At 39.0% G+C, this 19,084-nt stretch overlaps 1 protein-coding gene across 4 annotated transcripts in view; it reads right to left on the bottom strand.

Annotated features, from left to right (window-relative positions):
* RMDN3 (regulator of microtubule dynamics 3) overlaps positions 1–18,657 on the bottom strand; it is a 61,107-nt gene extending 42,450 nt beyond the window's left edge. For 2 of the 4 annotated variants that reach the window (XM_020795737.3, XM_078391530.1), the window contains exons 1-7: positions 18,543–18,657; positions 16,744–16,955; positions 15,208–15,403; positions 11,907–12,053; positions 4,518–4,785; positions 2,758–2,860; positions 4–64 (exon numbers count right to left, since the gene is read on the bottom strand). In XM_020795737.3, the coding sequence (XP_020651396.3) occupies positions 4–64; positions 2,758–2,860; positions 4,518–4,785; positions 11,907–12,053; positions 15,208–15,403; positions 16,744–16,948 (980 nt within the window). In that variant the 5' untranslated portion in view covers positions 16,949–16,955; positions 18,543–18,657. Of the gene's footprint in view, positions 1–3; positions 65–2,757; positions 2,861–4,517; positions 4,786–11,906; positions 12,054–15,207; positions 15,404–16,743; positions 16,956–17,773; positions 18,088–18,542 lie in introns of those variants that run through there. The other 2 variants (XM_020795740.3, XM_020795738.3) reach the window with 2 other exon arrangements.
* Between the last annotated feature and the right edge of the window lie 427 nt (positions 18,658–19,084).

The raw sequence follows: 19,084 nt of genomic DNA, 5'->3' as shown, positions 1-19,084 counted from the left end.
TACCACTGGTGACACTCAGAACTTTGATCTCCCAGCAGCAGAGCTGTTTCTGCCTCTTCTTTGCCTGCAATATAAGAGGGAGAACCCTCTAAATATTTGCCAAATAGATATTTTAACAGTATACAGTGGTGCCTCGCACGATTGCTTCATACAACGATGAATTCACACAGCGATGGGTTTCTTTGAGGAATTTCCCCCATCGTTTAACGATGTTCTCTATGGGGGAATTTCACTTAACGATGTCCCTTTTTCGCTCCTGTAAAAGTGTCTTAAACTGTTCGAAACCTGTTTTAAATGCTTGCAATCGTTAGCCCACCTCCTGAACCCTATGCAAACTTAATTTGGTGTTGTTCTGAGTCGTTGTTAATTTTTGGTGATTTTTTAAATTCTCCATTGAAAGCCTTTGAATGGTCCGTTCAAAGGCTTTCAATGGAGAATAAAAAAAATCACCAAAAATTAACAACGACTCAGAACAACACCAAATTAAGTTTGCATAGGGTTCAGGAGGTGGGCTAACGATTGCAAGCATTTAAAACAGGTTCCAAACATTGTAAGACACTTAAAAATAAGCGAAAACGGACATTGGAAAGGACTTCAAAAGCACTGAAGCCGGCTCTTTGATCTCCGTTTCCCTTTTAAAGCTCTTTCCAATCTCCCTTTTCGCTCCTGTAAAAGTGTCTTAAACTGTTTGAAGCCTGTTTTAAATGCTTGCAATCGTTAGCCCACCTCCTGAAACCTATGCAAACTTTATTTGGTGTTGTTCTGAGTCTTCGTTAATTTTTGGTGATTTTTTTTCTCTCTCATTGAAAAGCATTGGACGGACTAATGATTGCAAGCATTAATTTGTTCCAATTGGAACGGATTAACTGGTTTTCAATGCATTCCTATGGGAAATGGTGTTTCACTTAACGATGTTTTCACATAACGATTTTTTAATGGAACCAATTAACATCGTTAAGCGAGGCACCACTGTATACAGAATTTTCACACATTGGGGAGATATTTTACTCACCTAATGCTAGCATGACATGGAAGAAAGAGGGTCAAAGAAGTGCCACCAATACTCTTATACTCTGATACTCTTAGAAATACAGTGGTGCCTTGACTTACAACTGTCCCTACTTACGACCAATTTGACTTATGAACAGTTCTGGTCACAAAATTTTGCTTCTACTTGCAACCGGAACTTCTAGAAAAAGGCAGGGGGAAAAGGCAGGAAATTGAAATTACTAACTGTAGGTGGTGACAAGGCTGATTCTTTGCAGCGCTTTTGCCCCAACAGTTAGAGTGAGTGTGACTGAGGAGGGACTGCCTGGCTTCTGCTTCTCAATGTGTGTGTGTGTGTATTTGCAGGGAGGCTTGGGACTGCCTGTTAGGTAAGGTAAGGTGCTATTTTCTGCTTTTTAAAAACTGTTCTGGGGGTTTGTGCAGCGTGGTTTTAGGCTGGGGGGGTTATGTTTCTGTGCTGTGATGGGTCTTGAGGGTTTATTTTTTGGGTCCCCCCCATATTTCTGATGGGTCTTGGGGGTTTGGTTGGTTTTTGGTTTTTTCCACCCCTCATTTCCAATGGGTCTTGGGAGGTTTGGTTGCTTTTTTGGGGGGTTTCCCCCATTTCCGATGGGTCCTGCATGCTTCCCTTGCTTTTTTCTTTGTTTTCTGTGCATTTCAGAACTTATCCCTTTGTTCTCTGTGCATTTCCAATCTGCTCCATTTGTTTTCTGCGCATTTGCAATCGGTCTTGCATTCTTGATTGCTTTTCTCTGCCCCCTCCCCTTTGGCCACAAGGGTTTAATCACATTTCCAATGAGTCTTGTAGTGATTATTTTTGGCGATTTTTTCTTTGGCCGGAACGGATTAATTGCATTTCAATGCATTCCTATGGGAAATGGTGCTTCGACTTACGACCATTTCAAGTTACGTCTATCTTCTGATGGTCATAAGTCGAGGCACCACTGTACAGCCTGTTACATTTTTGGCTTGTGCTCTTCCAGAGGAGATAAGCAAGTTGCAAGTTTTCTGCCATATTCCACAAGGCTAGAGGCTTTGGCCACAAACCTCACCTTCAACATGTGTAGAGATACCACACTCATATTAGGGAAAGTGAAGACAGGAAGCAAGCCTCCAATTCAGTTTAAAAAGTAAGGAAAGGTACAGGCTGCATAGGGATATTCAGAAAGGGAGCTCTGGCCTGGAAACAGTTGCCCTCCTCTACCAGCGCTTACAGCAATATGCAGCCAGGATATAGTCTATAGTGAAACTCAAAAATGGACACGCTTTATTTTTCTGCAGAGAGAAGGATGTTTATACTATCAAGAGCTAACAGACAGGAGAAAACAACAGAAGTAGAAAGGGGAAATGAAAAATTTTGAGACAAGTATAACCTCAAGAATTTTAGGAGGAGGAAAGCAGCCTGTAGAAATAGCATAGATCAGAAATGGAATCTAACACAGGCATTCAATACATCTGCAGCTATTTTTGTTTGCTGTACCATTTTTGAGGTGAAAGTCTAGTATCTGCTACTAAGCCAAAAATGTGGCTTAGCAGCACTTAACAGTAGCACTTAAGGTGGTATACTTAACGATGCCAGTTTAAACAATTTTTCAACACAAGGTACAAAACTACATCTCGTGGGGGATGAAAAATCTACAGTGAAAGTGTAAACTATACACACTTCCCCCAAGTTGGGCAAATAAATGACTAATTCAGGTCTAATATTGAAAAACACAAACCCACTCATATTTCCAAAGGGTTCCTTACCATCAGATACATAGTTCTTCTTCTCCTCTGCATCTTCTGTGATTTCATACATATCACTATAGGCTCGGGCCAGACGCCAAAGAAAATCCTGCTTGTCACCATACTGTGGATAGAATGAACATTTCTTCACTTGTATTCCACAAGCTATAGACAAATAGGAATTCCAAGTACAACATACAGCAGATACCATATGGTTTAATTTTAAAATAAACTGCTTTTGCAGTACAGAAACGATTGCTTTACATCAAACTTGCACATATAAATCAGGAGTCGCTTTAAATGTCTTCAGTGACCTGAAGCATCAGAACATTATAGTTATTTCTTCTGGTTTAATAATCTAAATACAGGGGCCAGACCAAATAGCCATATGTTTCTGTTTTGTACAGTAAACATATAGCATTTTTTCTATAACAAGCTGTAGTTTATTGATAATCTGAACCACTCCTTAAGCTCCCTGTTCCAGAAACATCAGTGACATAGAATAATCCCTGCATTATTGCAGTGTAAAAGCTAAATTACTGTGCATGCGTACCTAGATAAGATGTTTAAGGAAGGCACCAGGTTAATTGCTACAACCATATCTACCAGACATATTGTATTGCACATCATTATGCACAATATGCATGGCAAAGGATTAATAGATAGATCAAGCAGAGCCAGGACAATAGACTGTTGTCATAAGTGCAATTTGTAGAAAATGAGTTTAAAAGCACACATCTCTATATGCTAATGAATGGATAATTTAATAATCACTCATAGAAGAATCGTACAAATGGAAATCAACTACTTGCACTGAATATTTAATACCTAACTGTAAGTAGTTAACCATCTGCTCTGCTGGATATTAATACAAAAAAAATTGCATATACATTTTATTAAACAATTCTGTCTATTCAGAGTCTGAGGAGAGTTTAACTACACATTCCAAGGATGTTGTAATTTCACTTAACAAAGTTAGATGATTGAATGAATGTCTATACTGCCCAAGCTGCAAGTGCCCCCAACATAACTGAATACTGTTCAAGAAAGGCTCTCAAGAACTCTGCGGGTTTTAATTTTCTAAGAGAAAACAAATTATAATGGTGCCTTGACTTACAAACACCCTGGCCTAAAACATTTTGAGTTATGAACAGCTCCGTTCACAAATTTTGCTTTGACTTGTGAATGGAGCTTTGACTTATGAACAAAAAAACTACAGGAAAAGCGGGAAAAGGACTTTGAACTGCCTGGTACTGTAATTTTAAAATGTAAAAATTGGTTTAAAAGGTGCTTGGTTTGGTTTAAAGATGCTTGGTTTCAAATGTGTTCTGTTTAAAAGGTGTTCGTTCCCTCCCTCCCTCCTTTCCTGCACTTTTTTTAACCTAAATTCATCTTAGGTTAAAAGAAGAAAAATTCTCTCCCTAGTGGTAGAGGACGGATTAACCGGTTTTGCATTAGTTCCTATGGGAACTAATGCTTTTACTGTACTTACAAACTGTGCCTTGACATAAGAACAAAAAACAGCTGGAGCAGGTTAATCTGGTTTCAATTCATTCCTATAGGAAATGCTGCTTGACTTACGAACTTTTTGACTTACGAACATCTTCTGGAACGGATTAAGTTCGTAAGTCAAGGCACCAATGTATGTTGCAGTTACATAGATGACTGATCTTCATTTAAAATTGTGGTATAGACAAGTTGTACAACATCCTGTTCAGCCCCCTGCCCCAGTTGATTAGCTCAGTTCAGGGTTGCAGGGCAATGCCTCAAGTGAACTTTACCACTAGTTTATTGTTAAGAAGCATTTGGAATCCTTCTCTCTTCTCCTGGTCATTCCCCCTGTGCAAGTCATCTGCTTGCTGCAGCAACCGACCAAGTTCTTCCTCTGCTGCGGAATCCACAGTCACGGTGGTTTCATCCTCATTGACAAGGTCCATGGAATCCCTCCTTCCTGTCTTCACTGTCTCACAACTGATTTCATCTTCCCCTTCTTCACTCTCCTTATCAGATTCTCGATCATAATCTGATTCTCCATTTGCTGTAATGTAACTTTAATACATGACAGAGAAGAGCACATCATTTGTGTTAAAATGATGCTAAGTACATTTAGTATTTTTTTAAAAATCACAAAAGCAGTGGACTACATTTACAGGCAGTAGTAAGCCAAGTTTCTGGAGACTGCTACCTTACACCTAATGAACTGTACCTTGGGGCATGAAGGCCTTTCATGCCATCTGGCATTGCCTACTAGCAAAACCTGTTAACTCAGCTATTCTAATCTTAAGCGTTCTAAATGGCTAGGACAACAAATCCCATTAGCCACAGCCAGTTGTGCCAACAGCCAAATATGATGAGAATTATAACACAAGAATTTGGAAGACAGCATGTTTAGGCAAGCTCTACTGAACTAAGAAACTGAAGCTTATTGTGTTTCCAAAACAGAGTTCTCAATGGCTTGAGACTCTTTCAAGCCAGAACAAACAAGGATCTGTTCCTAGCTTACAAATTCTGGCTTGTTCAGGAACAATAAGCTGAGGTTTGGAAACCATGTTAACCCTTCAATCTATGGTTACTATAAGGGAACATTTGCCAATGTGATGCCCTCCATGCGTACATTTTACACTGTAACAGTACAGCCACTAATAGTGGCTAATTTGGCAACACCCTGGTACTAAGCACACATGAATGCTAACCAGCACACCGTTCATATATGGTAAACCAATTTACTTTCCATTAAATTTATTCTCTATACACAAGCCAAAAGCTTTCATAGATTAAAAATTGTATGAGTAAAATATTAATACTGAAAGAAGATTAGGTTTTTTTTGTCTACCATTGCTCAACAGCTTCCTATGTCAGCAACAGATAGAGCAGTCAACATAGCAAATAAGGGATAAATGACACAATTGGTGGATCAGACCCAAGGTCAAAATTCCTCTGACGCCTGCCTCTTGCAGCAATGCTACAATGCATAGTCCAGTATGCCAGTGACAGACACTGTGGTGTAGTGGTTAAGAGTGCTGAGCTATGACTCAGAAGACCCTCACCTTGAAAATTACTGGGCACCATTGGGCCAGTTACATTCTGAATAAATTATGGGGGGGAAAGTTACATACATCTTGTGCTCACTGGAGGAAAGGCAAGATATAAATACAGGTAGTAATTTAAAAGATCACCCTCATTATCAGCTAAATGTGAAATATAGTTGAAATAGAAGGAATGTATTATTAAAAATAATTTAGAATAATTATAATTAAAGGTAACATTAATATTTAAACATATAATTCAAGTTCAATCCTGATGATCTTGTAATATACTGTATGCTATCCCACTGACAATAACTCTGCATATTATCTGCTTTCAGATAACTTTCCTTCTAATTCTCTATAAGCTACTCATGGCACCAATGATGTGACTTGTGTCTTGATCAGTGCTTTAATTTACACACAGTTCTAACTTTCTATACCTTCCTGCATCTTTACTTCACAGGTTTTTCACTTCACTTGCAATTCTTTATTACTATGGTTCCAACTACTGCTGCTAGGGTTTAGAGTCAGCTGTTTGTCCCAACAAGAACAGACTCACTGAATCAACTGGATCTAAGCGTTGACTTCTATATGTTCAATTTATTCAGTGAGTCTCTCCTAGCTTGGGCTAATAATCTTATTTAGCCATACCTTACCTATTATATTCTACTGTATTTTTTTACTCCTACATTACCATCCATACACTATTTTTATATGCACTCAAGATATTTTAGGACCCTTACTTCTGGTATTGGACAAAATGTGCCATCCAGGACATCTGATAAATTGTAGCATTCACACCAAAAGCTCTCTGTGAGTTTATATTGCTGCCCAACATGCGGTACACCTCTGAAGCAATATCCAACTATATGGACGTTTAGGCTGCATTTGCTATTTCACATACCCAACTATTCCTGTACAGATTGACCAAGATCTTCCAAGTCACTAAAAAAATGTATACGCACGTGTGCACAAACCATCTATTTCAAAAATGATTACTAAGATGAACTTTCTACATCTGAACTCATTATTTGCTTTATTTACAATCACTCAGTAATAAAGCAAATAATGAGTTCAGATGTAGAAAGTTCATCTTAGTGATCAGTTTTGAAATAGATGGTTTGTGCACACGTGCATATACATTTTTTAGTGACTTGGAAGATCTTGGTCAATCTGTACAGGAATAGTTGAAGATTAACTGCTCAGATGAGAAATTGGCAGGTCCAAGTTCAGATTCCCTTCAGTCATAATGCTGACTGGGTGACCTTAGGTCTGCCTCCCACTGTTAGCCTAAGATAACCATGCATGGTTGCTGTTAGAATGGGGGGGGGGGGAGACAAGAACAGCATGCAGCACTTGCACTACCGATTAAATATAAAACCTCTCAATCTGACTCAATTTATTAGACAGAACTATTTTTTTCAGAACTGGAAATCTGAGATAATCTCAATAAGTGGCCTGACTACCCTAAGCTATACGAGAGAACTGTTTCTGGTTTCCCTTTGTTAACTTATGCAAGAAAGTACTTTTCAAAAGAACCGTCCACCCATAAAAAGGCCATCTAGAGAAACCCTTTCATAAAGCACAGATGCAGTTTTATGACTCTTCATTCTGCTCTTATTTACATAGTAGTTAGAGAAAAGCAGCAAACAAAACCAGTATTACATGCCATCACATTGATTCCAACATAAGACAATCCTCCCCAGAGTTTTCTAAGTATAAAATACTCAGAAATGGTTTACTTATCCCTGCTTCTAGTGATGCTCTGGGACCAGGTACCTTGCCTAAGGCTGCACAGCATCAGGGTACATACTCATGAGTCACACACACTCCAGGTAATCTCAGCTGGGAGACTCAGTGAGGTTTCAAACTCCTGGCTCATTGGCTCCTCAATCAGGCACTCAGATACTAGCTCTAAATGAAATGAATGAATTGTGCCCAAAGATGCTCATGTGATTTCACGAAGTCCAAAATAACATTGACCAGATGACTTTCAGACTCCTTTTGCTCTGCAATCACCTCTACCCAAGAAACCTGCTCCTTATTCTAAAATCCAACAGTGTGAACAAAGTTCTGACTTCTGGTTGAAAAACATCCCATCTTGATAAGGTAAGTGTTACTCCTCATTTCTTCCCTCTACCCCTAAAGCCCGCTGAAATCCAAGCTGAAAGAAAGATGATTTTACTCATTGTAAATTTTTCTTAGAAGATGTCTTATAGTATATAAAATAATACTATTTGCCTTCATTTGTAAATTATGAGCAGCTCTGAGTTTCCAGAACAATAAAGAAACTGCTCTGTTTACTTATCAAGACAGGACAGCTTTTAACTTTTCTATCCTAAAACCAAACAACTAATATGTTGGGTTTTTTTTTATTGTCCCACCCACGCAGTCTTATGCTTACTTGCTAGAAAAATCCAGAACACTTTCAGCTTAGCAATTTATTTAGTTTAATCAGCTTCACTGTTAAGAATACTGACACTGTATGTGTTCTGGACAAAATGTTCATACATTAAGGCCTCCTATTCAGTTGAAAACCACCAGCAAATCTTACACATTTAGCAACAAAAATACAGACAATGGCTGCATTATTTAACCATTCCAAATTTCAAAGGCAATAATTACTCACATTTTAATGAAGTGAAAATTAAGTTCCCCCACCGCAAAATAGCTACCTATATCACCTGGAACAAGGACATCTGGGACAATCTATAAAGATTAGTATACACTTCCTTATGTGTAATACCTGTCTGTTTGTACCTCTCATAATCTTGCTAGAGTATGTACAGCTTCCACAGATGCCTGGGGTATCTTGGAACACGGTATTTCTGTAAGACTATCCTCTCTATGTAACAAAGATTTTTAAAAATGGCAATATTCATTAATGTCCTGGTCTAACTGAGAACTTTTGCATGTCTTGCACTTGATAAATGCAGTAAATAAAGTTTTGCTCAATAAAGTCAGTAATGATTTGAAAAAAAGTTTAAAAACGCATTAAGAAACCCTAGTTTCTGATAACCAAAGAAAAGCAAGCAGTCCAAGTAATGTAGTTAAAAATACAAAATGAAAATGTATAACATGTTGATGAATATAAGTACATTGAAACTTGATTAAATAAACAGTGAGATCAGAACCACACAATAAGACAGGACAAAGATTATTATTTATTCTCACCCTAGAAATATTAACAGATGAAATCAGAGATTAAAAAGGAAATAAAAGGGTTAAAAGAGGGCATGTTTTCAAGCTGCAAGCTTTTGTGGATGATCTAGTTATTATATTGGAGGATCCAGTGGATTCAATTGATGATTTGATGGAGATGCTGATGAAGTTTGGTGACATGGCGGGAGTGAAAATAAATCAAAAGAGAACAAAAATACTTTTTAAAAATACTGTATGAGAGATCAAGAACTATCGAAAATAATAGAAAGGACCAACTTTCAAAAAGAGAAGAGAGTCAGATACTTAGGAATTCAAATCACAAAAAACAAATACGCTATTCAAAGACAATTATATGAAACTGATTAAAGAGATACAGACAAGCTTGGAGAGATGGGATAAACTATAGCTATCACTGATGGGAAAAACAACAACCATCAAAATGAACATTCTACCCTAAATTTTATTCTTATTTAAGACAATTCCAGTGGTATTAAAACAGTCTTTCTTCCAAGAACTTAATGAGATTCGTCTGGTAAGGTAAAAAACCAAGAATCAAAATCAAAGCAATGCAAGATGCCAACCAAAGAGCAGGTTTTGGTCTTCCGGACTGGATGTTATATTATAGAGCCTGTGTATTAGTTTGGGTAAAGGAAAGGATAACCCTTGATAATGATAGGCTACTTAATTTAGGAGGTCATGATCTGCAGTTAGGATGCCATGCTTCTTTATGGTATAAAAAAGATAAAGAATATAAAAGTTTCAATACTCACATGATAAGAAGAGCCCTACTATGAAACTGGAAAAAGATTGCACAACAGATATACAAAAAATACCAACTTAGGTATCACCTATAGAGGCCTTTACACAACTCAATCTTAGGACAGAAATGAAATTGGTAAGATATCAAGATTTATTTGAAAAGGATTGTGATTTAAGGTCTAAAGAAGAGTTAGAGGTGCAAAATATATACAGTGGTGCCTCGCTTAGCAATTGCTTTGTTTAACGATGAAATCGCTTAGCGATGACTTTTTTGGAGCGATCTTGCGCTCCGTTTAATGATGGTTCCTATGGGCGATTTTCGCATAGCGATGTTTGGGACCATGCTTCGCATAGCGATGACAGTTTGGGTCCCCCTGTTTCGCTTAACAATGGTTTTGACAGCCTCATGTTGGCTGTTTTTTAAATGTTTAAAAATGTTTAAAAAATGTTTAGAATGCTGGAAATCATAAGTGCACTTAATAAACCCTTTGTTAAACTAATTTGACTTTGTCCCGACTCTTTTTAAATTTGTTGTAATTTTTCCCCCCATTGAGATGCATTGAATAGGTTTCAATGCATTTCAATTGGGGAACCATGTTTCGCTTAGCGATGTTTTCTATGGCGATTTTCGCTTAAGGACGGCAATCCGTTCCCATTGGAATGGATTATCTGGTTTTCAATGCATTTCTATGGGAAACCGTGTTTCACTTAGCGATGAAATCGCTTAACAGCGATTTTTTGGAAACCAATTATCGTTAAGTGAGGCATCACTGTATTTAGACTGGTGGCCTAGAGCAGTGGTCCCCAACCTTGGGCCTCCAGATGTTCTTGGACTTCAACTCTCAGAAATCCTGGTCAGCAGAGGTGGTTGTGAAGGCTTCTGGGAGGTGTAGTCCAAGAACGTTTGGAGGCCCAAGGTTGGGGACCACTGGCCTAGAGCACAAATGGAATCCAGATATACAAAATGTAAAATAGAAGGCTTCTATACAGAACTAACAGTATTTGATTAACTTTTGTTGGCCTCAAATGAGAAAATAATTAAGAAGATGTATGATTATTTGCTTGAAACTAAAATGCAAGATGAGATTGTAAAAGAATGTATGATCAAGTAGGCACAAAATATAGGACATAATACAGTGGTGCCTTGCATTACGATGTTAATTCGTTCCAGCGAAATCGCTGTAGAACGAAAACATCGTAAAGCGAAATAAAAAGGCCATAGAAACACATTAAAACCTGTTTAATGCGTTCCGATGGGCTTACAACTCACCGTCCAACAAAGATCCTCCATAGGGCGGCCATTTTCGCTGCCTGTCTTGCGAGGAATCTGTCCCTAAACACTGCGGGGAGCCATTTTATTTACCTGGTGGCCATTCTGAAACCGCCAATCAGCTGTTGAAAAATCGTCGTTTTGCGAAGAATCGGTTCCCGAAGCAGAGAACCGATCATCGCAAAGCGAAATTCCCCCATAGGAAACATTGTTTTGCAATCGCAAAAAGTTCATCGTAATGCAATTTCATCGTTAAGGAAAGCGATCATAATGCGAGGCACCACTGTACTGACACTGATCACTGGTTGTATGTCATTTTTCACCGTAGTGCAGTACTTAGACAATTTTAGATATTTTGTAAACTAAATAATGCTGGTGATTTGGAAATAGAGGCTGGTGGGCAAATCCTTCAAAACCAAGGCATCACAGGTTTTCTCCTCCAGGCCATGTTTACATAATTTTTATATTACCATCATTTGCAAGTGGTCAGATTGGTACACATGCACCCCCATAACATCATTCTATTACAAATTAATATCACTCTATCAACCAGCATTTACAGAATATTCATATGTAAAATAATCTTGAAAGTCAATTCTGATAGCTTTTCCTGAACTTTCCTCTCTGATGTTTTGCTATTAAGTGAAAGATAAATGTTTTACTACTGTTCAGTTTGGTTGCATAGACCACTTCTGCCATTTCATCACTTTGAACTATCCTCTGGATATTCCTTGTGATGTAGTAGTGGATAGAGCAGTTGACTAGAACTCAGATGGCCTGGATTCAAATCCCCACTCAGTCATGGAAATTCACTGGGCATGTAGATCTAATAAAACCATTTCTTAAGTATCTCACTTACCTGGAAAGTCCTATTAGTGTTGTTATAAGTAATCATTTACTTGAAATCTTTTCTCTGAAAGTATCTGAAGTCTTTGAAAGCATTGGTTGCTTACCCTCCTTCGCTTTCACCATCATCGGTATTAGCTGTTCCCAAACTGGCTGTGAAGTATATGGAACTTGATCCTGTGGAATCACTTCTTTCTCTGGGATATCCAAAACGCCTCCGCCGAACAACCTTCTGGCTTTCTTCTATATGAGACCTGGAAGGTACAAGATTAGCATGACACCTTACACCGTCATTACTTGTTCCTGCCTAATCACAAAAAACACCTCATCTCACCTAGTGTAGTTCAGAATGAGTCCCACTATAAATCAGGAATTTAATAATTACCCTATTTCCCAGAAAATAAGTTCTAACCTGAAAATAAGCCCTAGTATGATTTTTCAGGATGCTCATAATATAAGCCCTACCCCCAAAATAAGCCCTAGTTAAATGAAACCCCACCCTCCACCAGGGACTCATTGTGCAGCAACCGGGATTGACTCCATCTTGTGTGCACAGGCCAGCAGAATCCATACTTCCTCCTCCCCCCCCCAACAAGCGTGTTCCCAAAATGAGACAGAAACGGTCTGGTCCTGTGGCAGAAGGGGTTTGACGCCAGTTTGTGTCGGGGCCCTTAACACCAGCATCACCACCACCACTCCCCCATCTCTGCAGGGAGTCTCAAGAAATTCAGGCTGGAAGAAGATGATGAAATTACTGTATCTAAATAAATGTAGATTGTTGTACATGAAAAAATAAAACATCCCCTGAAAATGGGCCCTAATGCGTTTTTTGGAGCAAAAATTAATATAAGACCCAGTCTTATTTTCGGGGAAACACCGTATACAGAATATAAAGCTGTAAAAAACTCACAAGCTTTCACACAATTATTTCACTATATCACCTATCACAACTACAAAGGGCCACTGTGAACAATTCATTCAGAACTACCAACAACATGGGACCTTGCAATTTAAAAATAGCTGTAAAATAATAGCTGTAAAAGACATATCTGGTCAAACATACAATATTTAAAACCACTTTCTGAAACAAAGGACTACCCACTAAAAAGCTTAATTCAAGTCCTACCTAGTCAGAAATAATTCATTGGGACTTACTCCCAGGTGCTGATACAACTGTGGCATGAGTCCAATTGTCTCCTACTGATGATTCTCTTTCATAACTACCACTATTAATACTGATTTTCAGAAAGTTCCAACCCAACAGCATTTTTCAGTTGCTTTTTCTACAATATGCAGGCTGAAATCCTGTTGCCTTTTGTAGTAAGTCACACTAGAATAGGCCTACTGAATGAGTGGGGATTTAGTGAGTCAACTCCTCTTCAAATGGACCTAACACTACTTATGTTGCAATTAGAATAGGCATCAACAAAATATACAGAGGAGTTGACTAACGAACAGGGTGCATTAGAATTAAATAAAATTGATTTAAATCATAATTATTTTTTTTTAAATCTGAATTTTTGACAAATTACATTTTTAAATCCAATTTCTTAAATTTAAATTGTGATTTAAATCAATTTTTTTTAAATCGTTGATGTTCATCCACCCTGCTTACCAAATCCTCATTCATTCCATAGGCCCATTCTAGTGTGACTTATACTAAGCAACAGGATTTCAGCCCAAATGTTTGCTATGTTTTTTTAGTCTGTACAATAAATTTCCTTCTATTAGTGATCTTCTGACTGGAAGCAATAGTTAACATTGACTAACTTACAAAAAGTATTGCTACTAGACATGAAATGAACCAATCCAAAAGGGGAACACTGTTTATCACAAAAAACAGTCTGACCGTTCACTTTGAGCATAACTAAAGAAAAAGAATGCATTAGAAATAAAAAAATTTTAAGAACAAGTCTAGACATTACTTCTCAGGACTCTGGCTCCCAGAATGCTGGGTAATGGCTTCTGGGAGTTTTACTCAAAAAAACCACCAGATCTCTCAAGCCGTAGGCTGCAGATCTGTCTAGTATTTATACAATTGTTTATAAGTACTGTATCGTTCTTGCAATGCCAACACTTGCTTTTGTTCATGCAGGAATGCTGGTTTACACAGAATTGAGCCATCTCAGGCAAATCTAGTTTGCTCCTACTGCCTTCACACATGCCAGCTGTCTCCTTCACTTTATAGCAAATATGGGTGATCTCCAGCGGTCCAGAGCCCTCTTGGGCAATTCTGTTACTATTGTTCCCACCTTTTAAAAAAAAGTGTTACATTTTTTCTACTGAAAAGCCCCCTTGCAATTTTTGATGGCCAGTTTTTTAAACAATTTAAGCTGGGGCAGGGTGTTGGGGCTTCTAAAAACACTGCAATATTACACATCTGGGAGTTCTGTGAGACAATGTTTGCAATTTATATGCATTTTAAAAAATACTTTTAAATTCAAGTGTGAGGGTGCCAGGGGAATCATACTTGGTCCCTTGGAGGTTACACGTAGCAGCCATGATTTGCTGATTTTTGGCTGTCTTTTAGGAAAGCCGTTGCAAGCCAGCTTCCATAAAAATACAAGATAAATAATGTATACCTAAAATATTAAGGATCACAACTTCTCAGAAGCTACCAGTTCAAGAATAGTGCAATCCGCTTACAAACAATAGTAAAATTATTCAACAACAGCAATTTGATTCCAATATACAGCAACCCTTTCCAGGAGTTTCTAGTTATAAGTACTATGTGATTTACCAGTTCCTCTTGTTGGTAGTGCCTTGGGATCTTGCAGCTCATCTCAAGCTACACAAGTTTACTCTTCAACTTAGGGGATTTATACATGATCTCTGGCTCCACAACAAGTTCCTCCACCTCACCACTGTACCATTAAAATCATCACTAAATATTTCAGAGGCCTTTCAATTTAAATTTCAAATCACCTCCACTATACTTTTGGGTGGCTGTGTGGAAATAATTCAGTCATGTGCCTTTAACTTCTACTCAAAATTCGAACTTCCACAAATTGAGCTGGACCTTATATTTGCTACACTATTCAAAGTGGGATGGAGGGGTGTTATTCAAACCGAGTCAACTATGTTTACTGCTTCTTACAGTTCCCTCCAAATCAGAATCAAAAAGGTAGGTTTTATGTTTTTCTTTCACCACTTAAACAAGGAGGAGAGAGTTCAAAATAGTGACAGGAAGTATCCATAATTCTCCTGTGAGAATCTGATAAATATTTTTTGCCTTCACAGTGTTCTCTCCACCCCAAACCAACTTCTCTACCAGATCACTACTCAGGGGGAAAAAAATCACCACTAGTTGTGATTATACACAAGATAAGCTACTGGCAAGACCCATTCTGTCTCTAAATGAAAGACTGATGACAATTTAGATGTCACAGAAAATAGTGTTATACCAACCGGACTTCTCCAATAATCTCTCCAGCTAAACCCTGCAGGCTATTTCGTAGCTCTTCCACTTCATTTCGCAACTCTTTTAGGCTTCTGAGTACAAAGTCCAAACGATTCAGCACTTCAGCCTGTTCTTCACGTGTTAGAAGAGCTGTACATGGGTCATTATCACCACCTTCCATTGGTACTGGTCTTATCCATGGGACTAGAGTGGGAAGGTTAAAGAATAAGAAGTTTGGTTCATTTACAGAGCACAAGACTGTTGCCAGATTTTCATGTCTGAATGTTTAAACTAAGCAAGGATGAAAACTTTGCTTGGCTGTTGTTGTTCTTTTTAAGAACATTTTAAAATCCACAGGTCTATATATTCAAGCAGAAAAGAAAGTTCAACAATGAAGAAACCAAAATTTCCAGATTCCATACAAAGGCGCTGTATTCTTAAAATCACTATGTCATCAACCAGGATGGGATGTTCTATTTGGGTCTCCTTCTGACAGGCTATTCATCTTTAAGAGTAACCTGGCTGGCAGGCAGATTCAACGATATCCTTTCCAGAGTGGGAATAGATGTTCCTACTAAATTTAGCTAATCCAAATAGTAGAGAATTTAGTTTTTCTTTTTTAAAAGAATATTAAAAATATTTTAATAAGTTCAGGAGAATTTGAGTTTAAAAATGTGACAGAAACCAAAACTGATTTACCTTTTTTCTAGAGAATCAAAGACCACAATTAAATTGCCTTTTATTTTGATATCAAAAATAGTCCTGTGCATGCCTCATCATGTCACACTACCTGCATCATCTTTGTCATCAAATTTTGTTGGTCTCTACCTGCAGAACCTGGACCATGTGAACTGGAAAGCCTCTTATAAGAACATAGGTTCTCCATGCAATTTAGAATTTGCAAGCAATAACTCCAGGTAAGTAGTCTGGGGCCTCCACACATTCTGAATAACACATGCAGGTACCCTCCAGGTTTCCAAGTACACAAGAGCACTTGATATGGACATACACATTAAGCATTTATATGCATATTATACTGAACACAAAAAGTGAAATCAAACATACCCATCTACTATCAAAACAGACACCATGCATGGAACAGATTTCTCCTTACAATACATCCTAAATCTGCTCTAGGGTGTTGGGGAATCACTGGAACTAGCTGATGTTCACTTGTATAACACTGGATGGAAGCCACGGGCATTGGAAACACAAACTGCTGTGTGTAAGAGTACCTCTTCCTTTCCATGCGTTCAAGTTAATGTGTTGTGAAAGGCAGCTCTTGACACTTGTTAATTAGCAAAAAAGTCAAATTTTTCAATATATCCTTCTTTGGTGATGTTGGCAAGATAATTCTAACTAAAATAAAAAGTGATTTCAGAAACAAACCAAAAGAATTCTAAACACTGTTTAGAAAGACATAACATGTACTCTCTGTAGACCACACTACCCCAGACTCAAGTGAACAAATGAAAATACTGGTAAGTGAATTTTGCATTTAATGTGGAAAGGTAAGATCTCAAGTCTCTTCATCATTATCATACCTTGATTATAAGGCTGAAGAATTTCTCTATGTTCTTGAGGGTTCACTGCATTCTGTTGACTTCGAATATTTGGAGATCTAAAACTATCTTTACGCCAGGTCTTTTTCCTCTTTTGTTTGTAGTAGTAGTAATAGAAGAGACCTATTCCTGCAGCTGTTCCCAAAATCACACCAAGTCCCACACGAAAAGCCCCTATTTTAGACATACTGGATCTGAAATAAATTAAACAGGTCACATTTATTACATACATTTATAACCTACTATCCACTGTGGAGTCCCCAGGTGCAATACATATACATCAGTAAAATAACATGATCTAAGTAGAAGTATCACAAAACTCAACACACAGCTTTTCTAAAGGAGGAGGTGTGTGGAACTGAACTCCAGACATCTTGTTCCACAGCCAGAGAAAACAATACAAGGATCTGGTTCAATTGTCTGTCTCAAATAACCAAGGCTCACTGAATGAAGGGGCCTAGCTGCATCTGTATTTACGAAAAATCCCACTAATTCAATGCAGTTAAGAGTTGGAACTATAAAGCAAGTTTATTCTGTAATCCCATATCTCCCTTCTTCCATTTATCAAATCAGTACTGTAGCATATAAAGGAGAAAGAACTTAATGGTAACACACTACAGTATAAGTAACAGCCTAAGCCTACAATATTTAACTTAAGCAACATGTCAGAAGATACAGTAATCGGTTTTGTTGGTCTTTGTGACCACTTCTTGCTTAAATTTAGCTAACAAAATTTCATTGTAAGAAATTATCCTCCCTTATCAACAAAACAAGAAATAAGATTTCATCTCATATAATGGCTTTAAAGTATATGATGTACAGTAGTTCCATTGTTGACATTATGCAAGCTAAGGGTAGAGTTCCAAATATATGTGGTTCTGACCTCTTACAAAGGCATGTAAGATACCACTGACGACAAAACAGGCAACTGCACTACAATATGATGCAGAAATAACGATTAGCAAAAATTTATCCCACAAAAGGAAAAAAAAAGGACATCAAACCCGCTTACATGCAAATATAAACGGGTGTCCCTTTTTTATTGTTGGCCGTCAGTGTATTTCTGTGAGGGGGAAAACCACAATTCCTCGGTGACTTGCGTGCATACAGTGGATCAGCAGCCAGGCAGCAGCCACCCTCGAGGGGCCCAAAGCTACCGTACCCAACAAGATCGAAGAGGGCCCTTCTTCAAAGCCCCGCTCACAACCAGTTCAGTCCATGTGGCAACTGGGCCACGCCACCCCGTGCACAGGCGACGTGAGGCCGATGTTAGGAAAGCGAAGACTCCTTCCTTCCTTCCCCCTGGGAGGTGGGGAAGGCACGGCCAGAGACCCCCGCGGTGCCCGCACTCCGAAGGAGCCCGGCAGGTCTGCTTACAGCCCGGCCAGCCCGCACTGGCAAGGCGCCTTGGGGCGCTGAGGAGAAGGGCAGCTGCAGCTGACGCCGCAACAAGTGTCTTTATACAACAGCCCGCCGCCCTCAGAAACCGGACGAAAGCGCCGTTGAACGCAATGGGATTTCCCTCAGAGTAGACCTGCCTAGGACCGGGCTGAGCCACAACAGTGTATGCATCTATGTGACTAAACGGACGGTTCAGCGCCGAAGCGAGTCTTCCCTCGCGGGAGCCTCAGAACGACGGAAGGCGGGCCCTTGACTGTGACAGTTGAGTCTCCGCGCGCGCTGCTCCTTTCGGGGCCGATTTCCCGTTTTACTTGCCGCTGCCGCCCACCCACCCCCTCCCCAGACTCAGCGGAAAGTTGACAGCTCTATGTACGCGTTACCTATGGCGCTACGCTTCCTACTTGGTCTGACCCACGGCAGCCGCCGTCCCCATTCGTTCTTTCCTAGGGTGTTTTCCTTTTCTCGTCCCACCTACCCCTTGCGGCGCACCTAAATGACGCTACGGTGGCCTTGGGCCACTAGACTCCGCCCTCGGTAGTTTCAATTAGAAACTGCAACTCCCAGCTGCCAGTAGAAATGGCGCGGTAAACTGACGAAAAGAACAATGGCCAGACCTCTACAACGCCAGCTTTCTTCTCTAACTTTCTGTTGTTTGAATAGCCAATGAGGAGAAGGGAAAGAAGAATTGGGGGCGTGGGAAGGATTCCATATCCAGGAGGTTGGAGAGCTATGTAGAAATGTTCCTTTTGTCTCTGCATCTGATGAAGTGGTCTACCGTCCAAGGAAGATTATGCCAAATAAAACTTAAAACTTGTTGGTCTTTAAGGTGCCACATGACTCTTCCTTGCCCCAACTGACCAACACGGCTGCTTCCCTAGAAATTATATATTCTTTTATACAATAAGGTATTCGGAATCTGAAG

Source organism: Pogona vitticeps, chromosome 1 (assembly GCF_051106095.1).
Source record: "Pogona vitticeps strain Pit_001003342236 chromosome 1, PviZW2.1, whole genome shotgun sequence".
NCBI classification, from domain to species: domain Eukaryota; kingdom Metazoa; phylum Chordata; class Lepidosauria; order Squamata; family Agamidae; genus Pogona; species Pogona vitticeps.
This window is presented reverse-complemented; position numbering and strand designations above follow the sequence as displayed.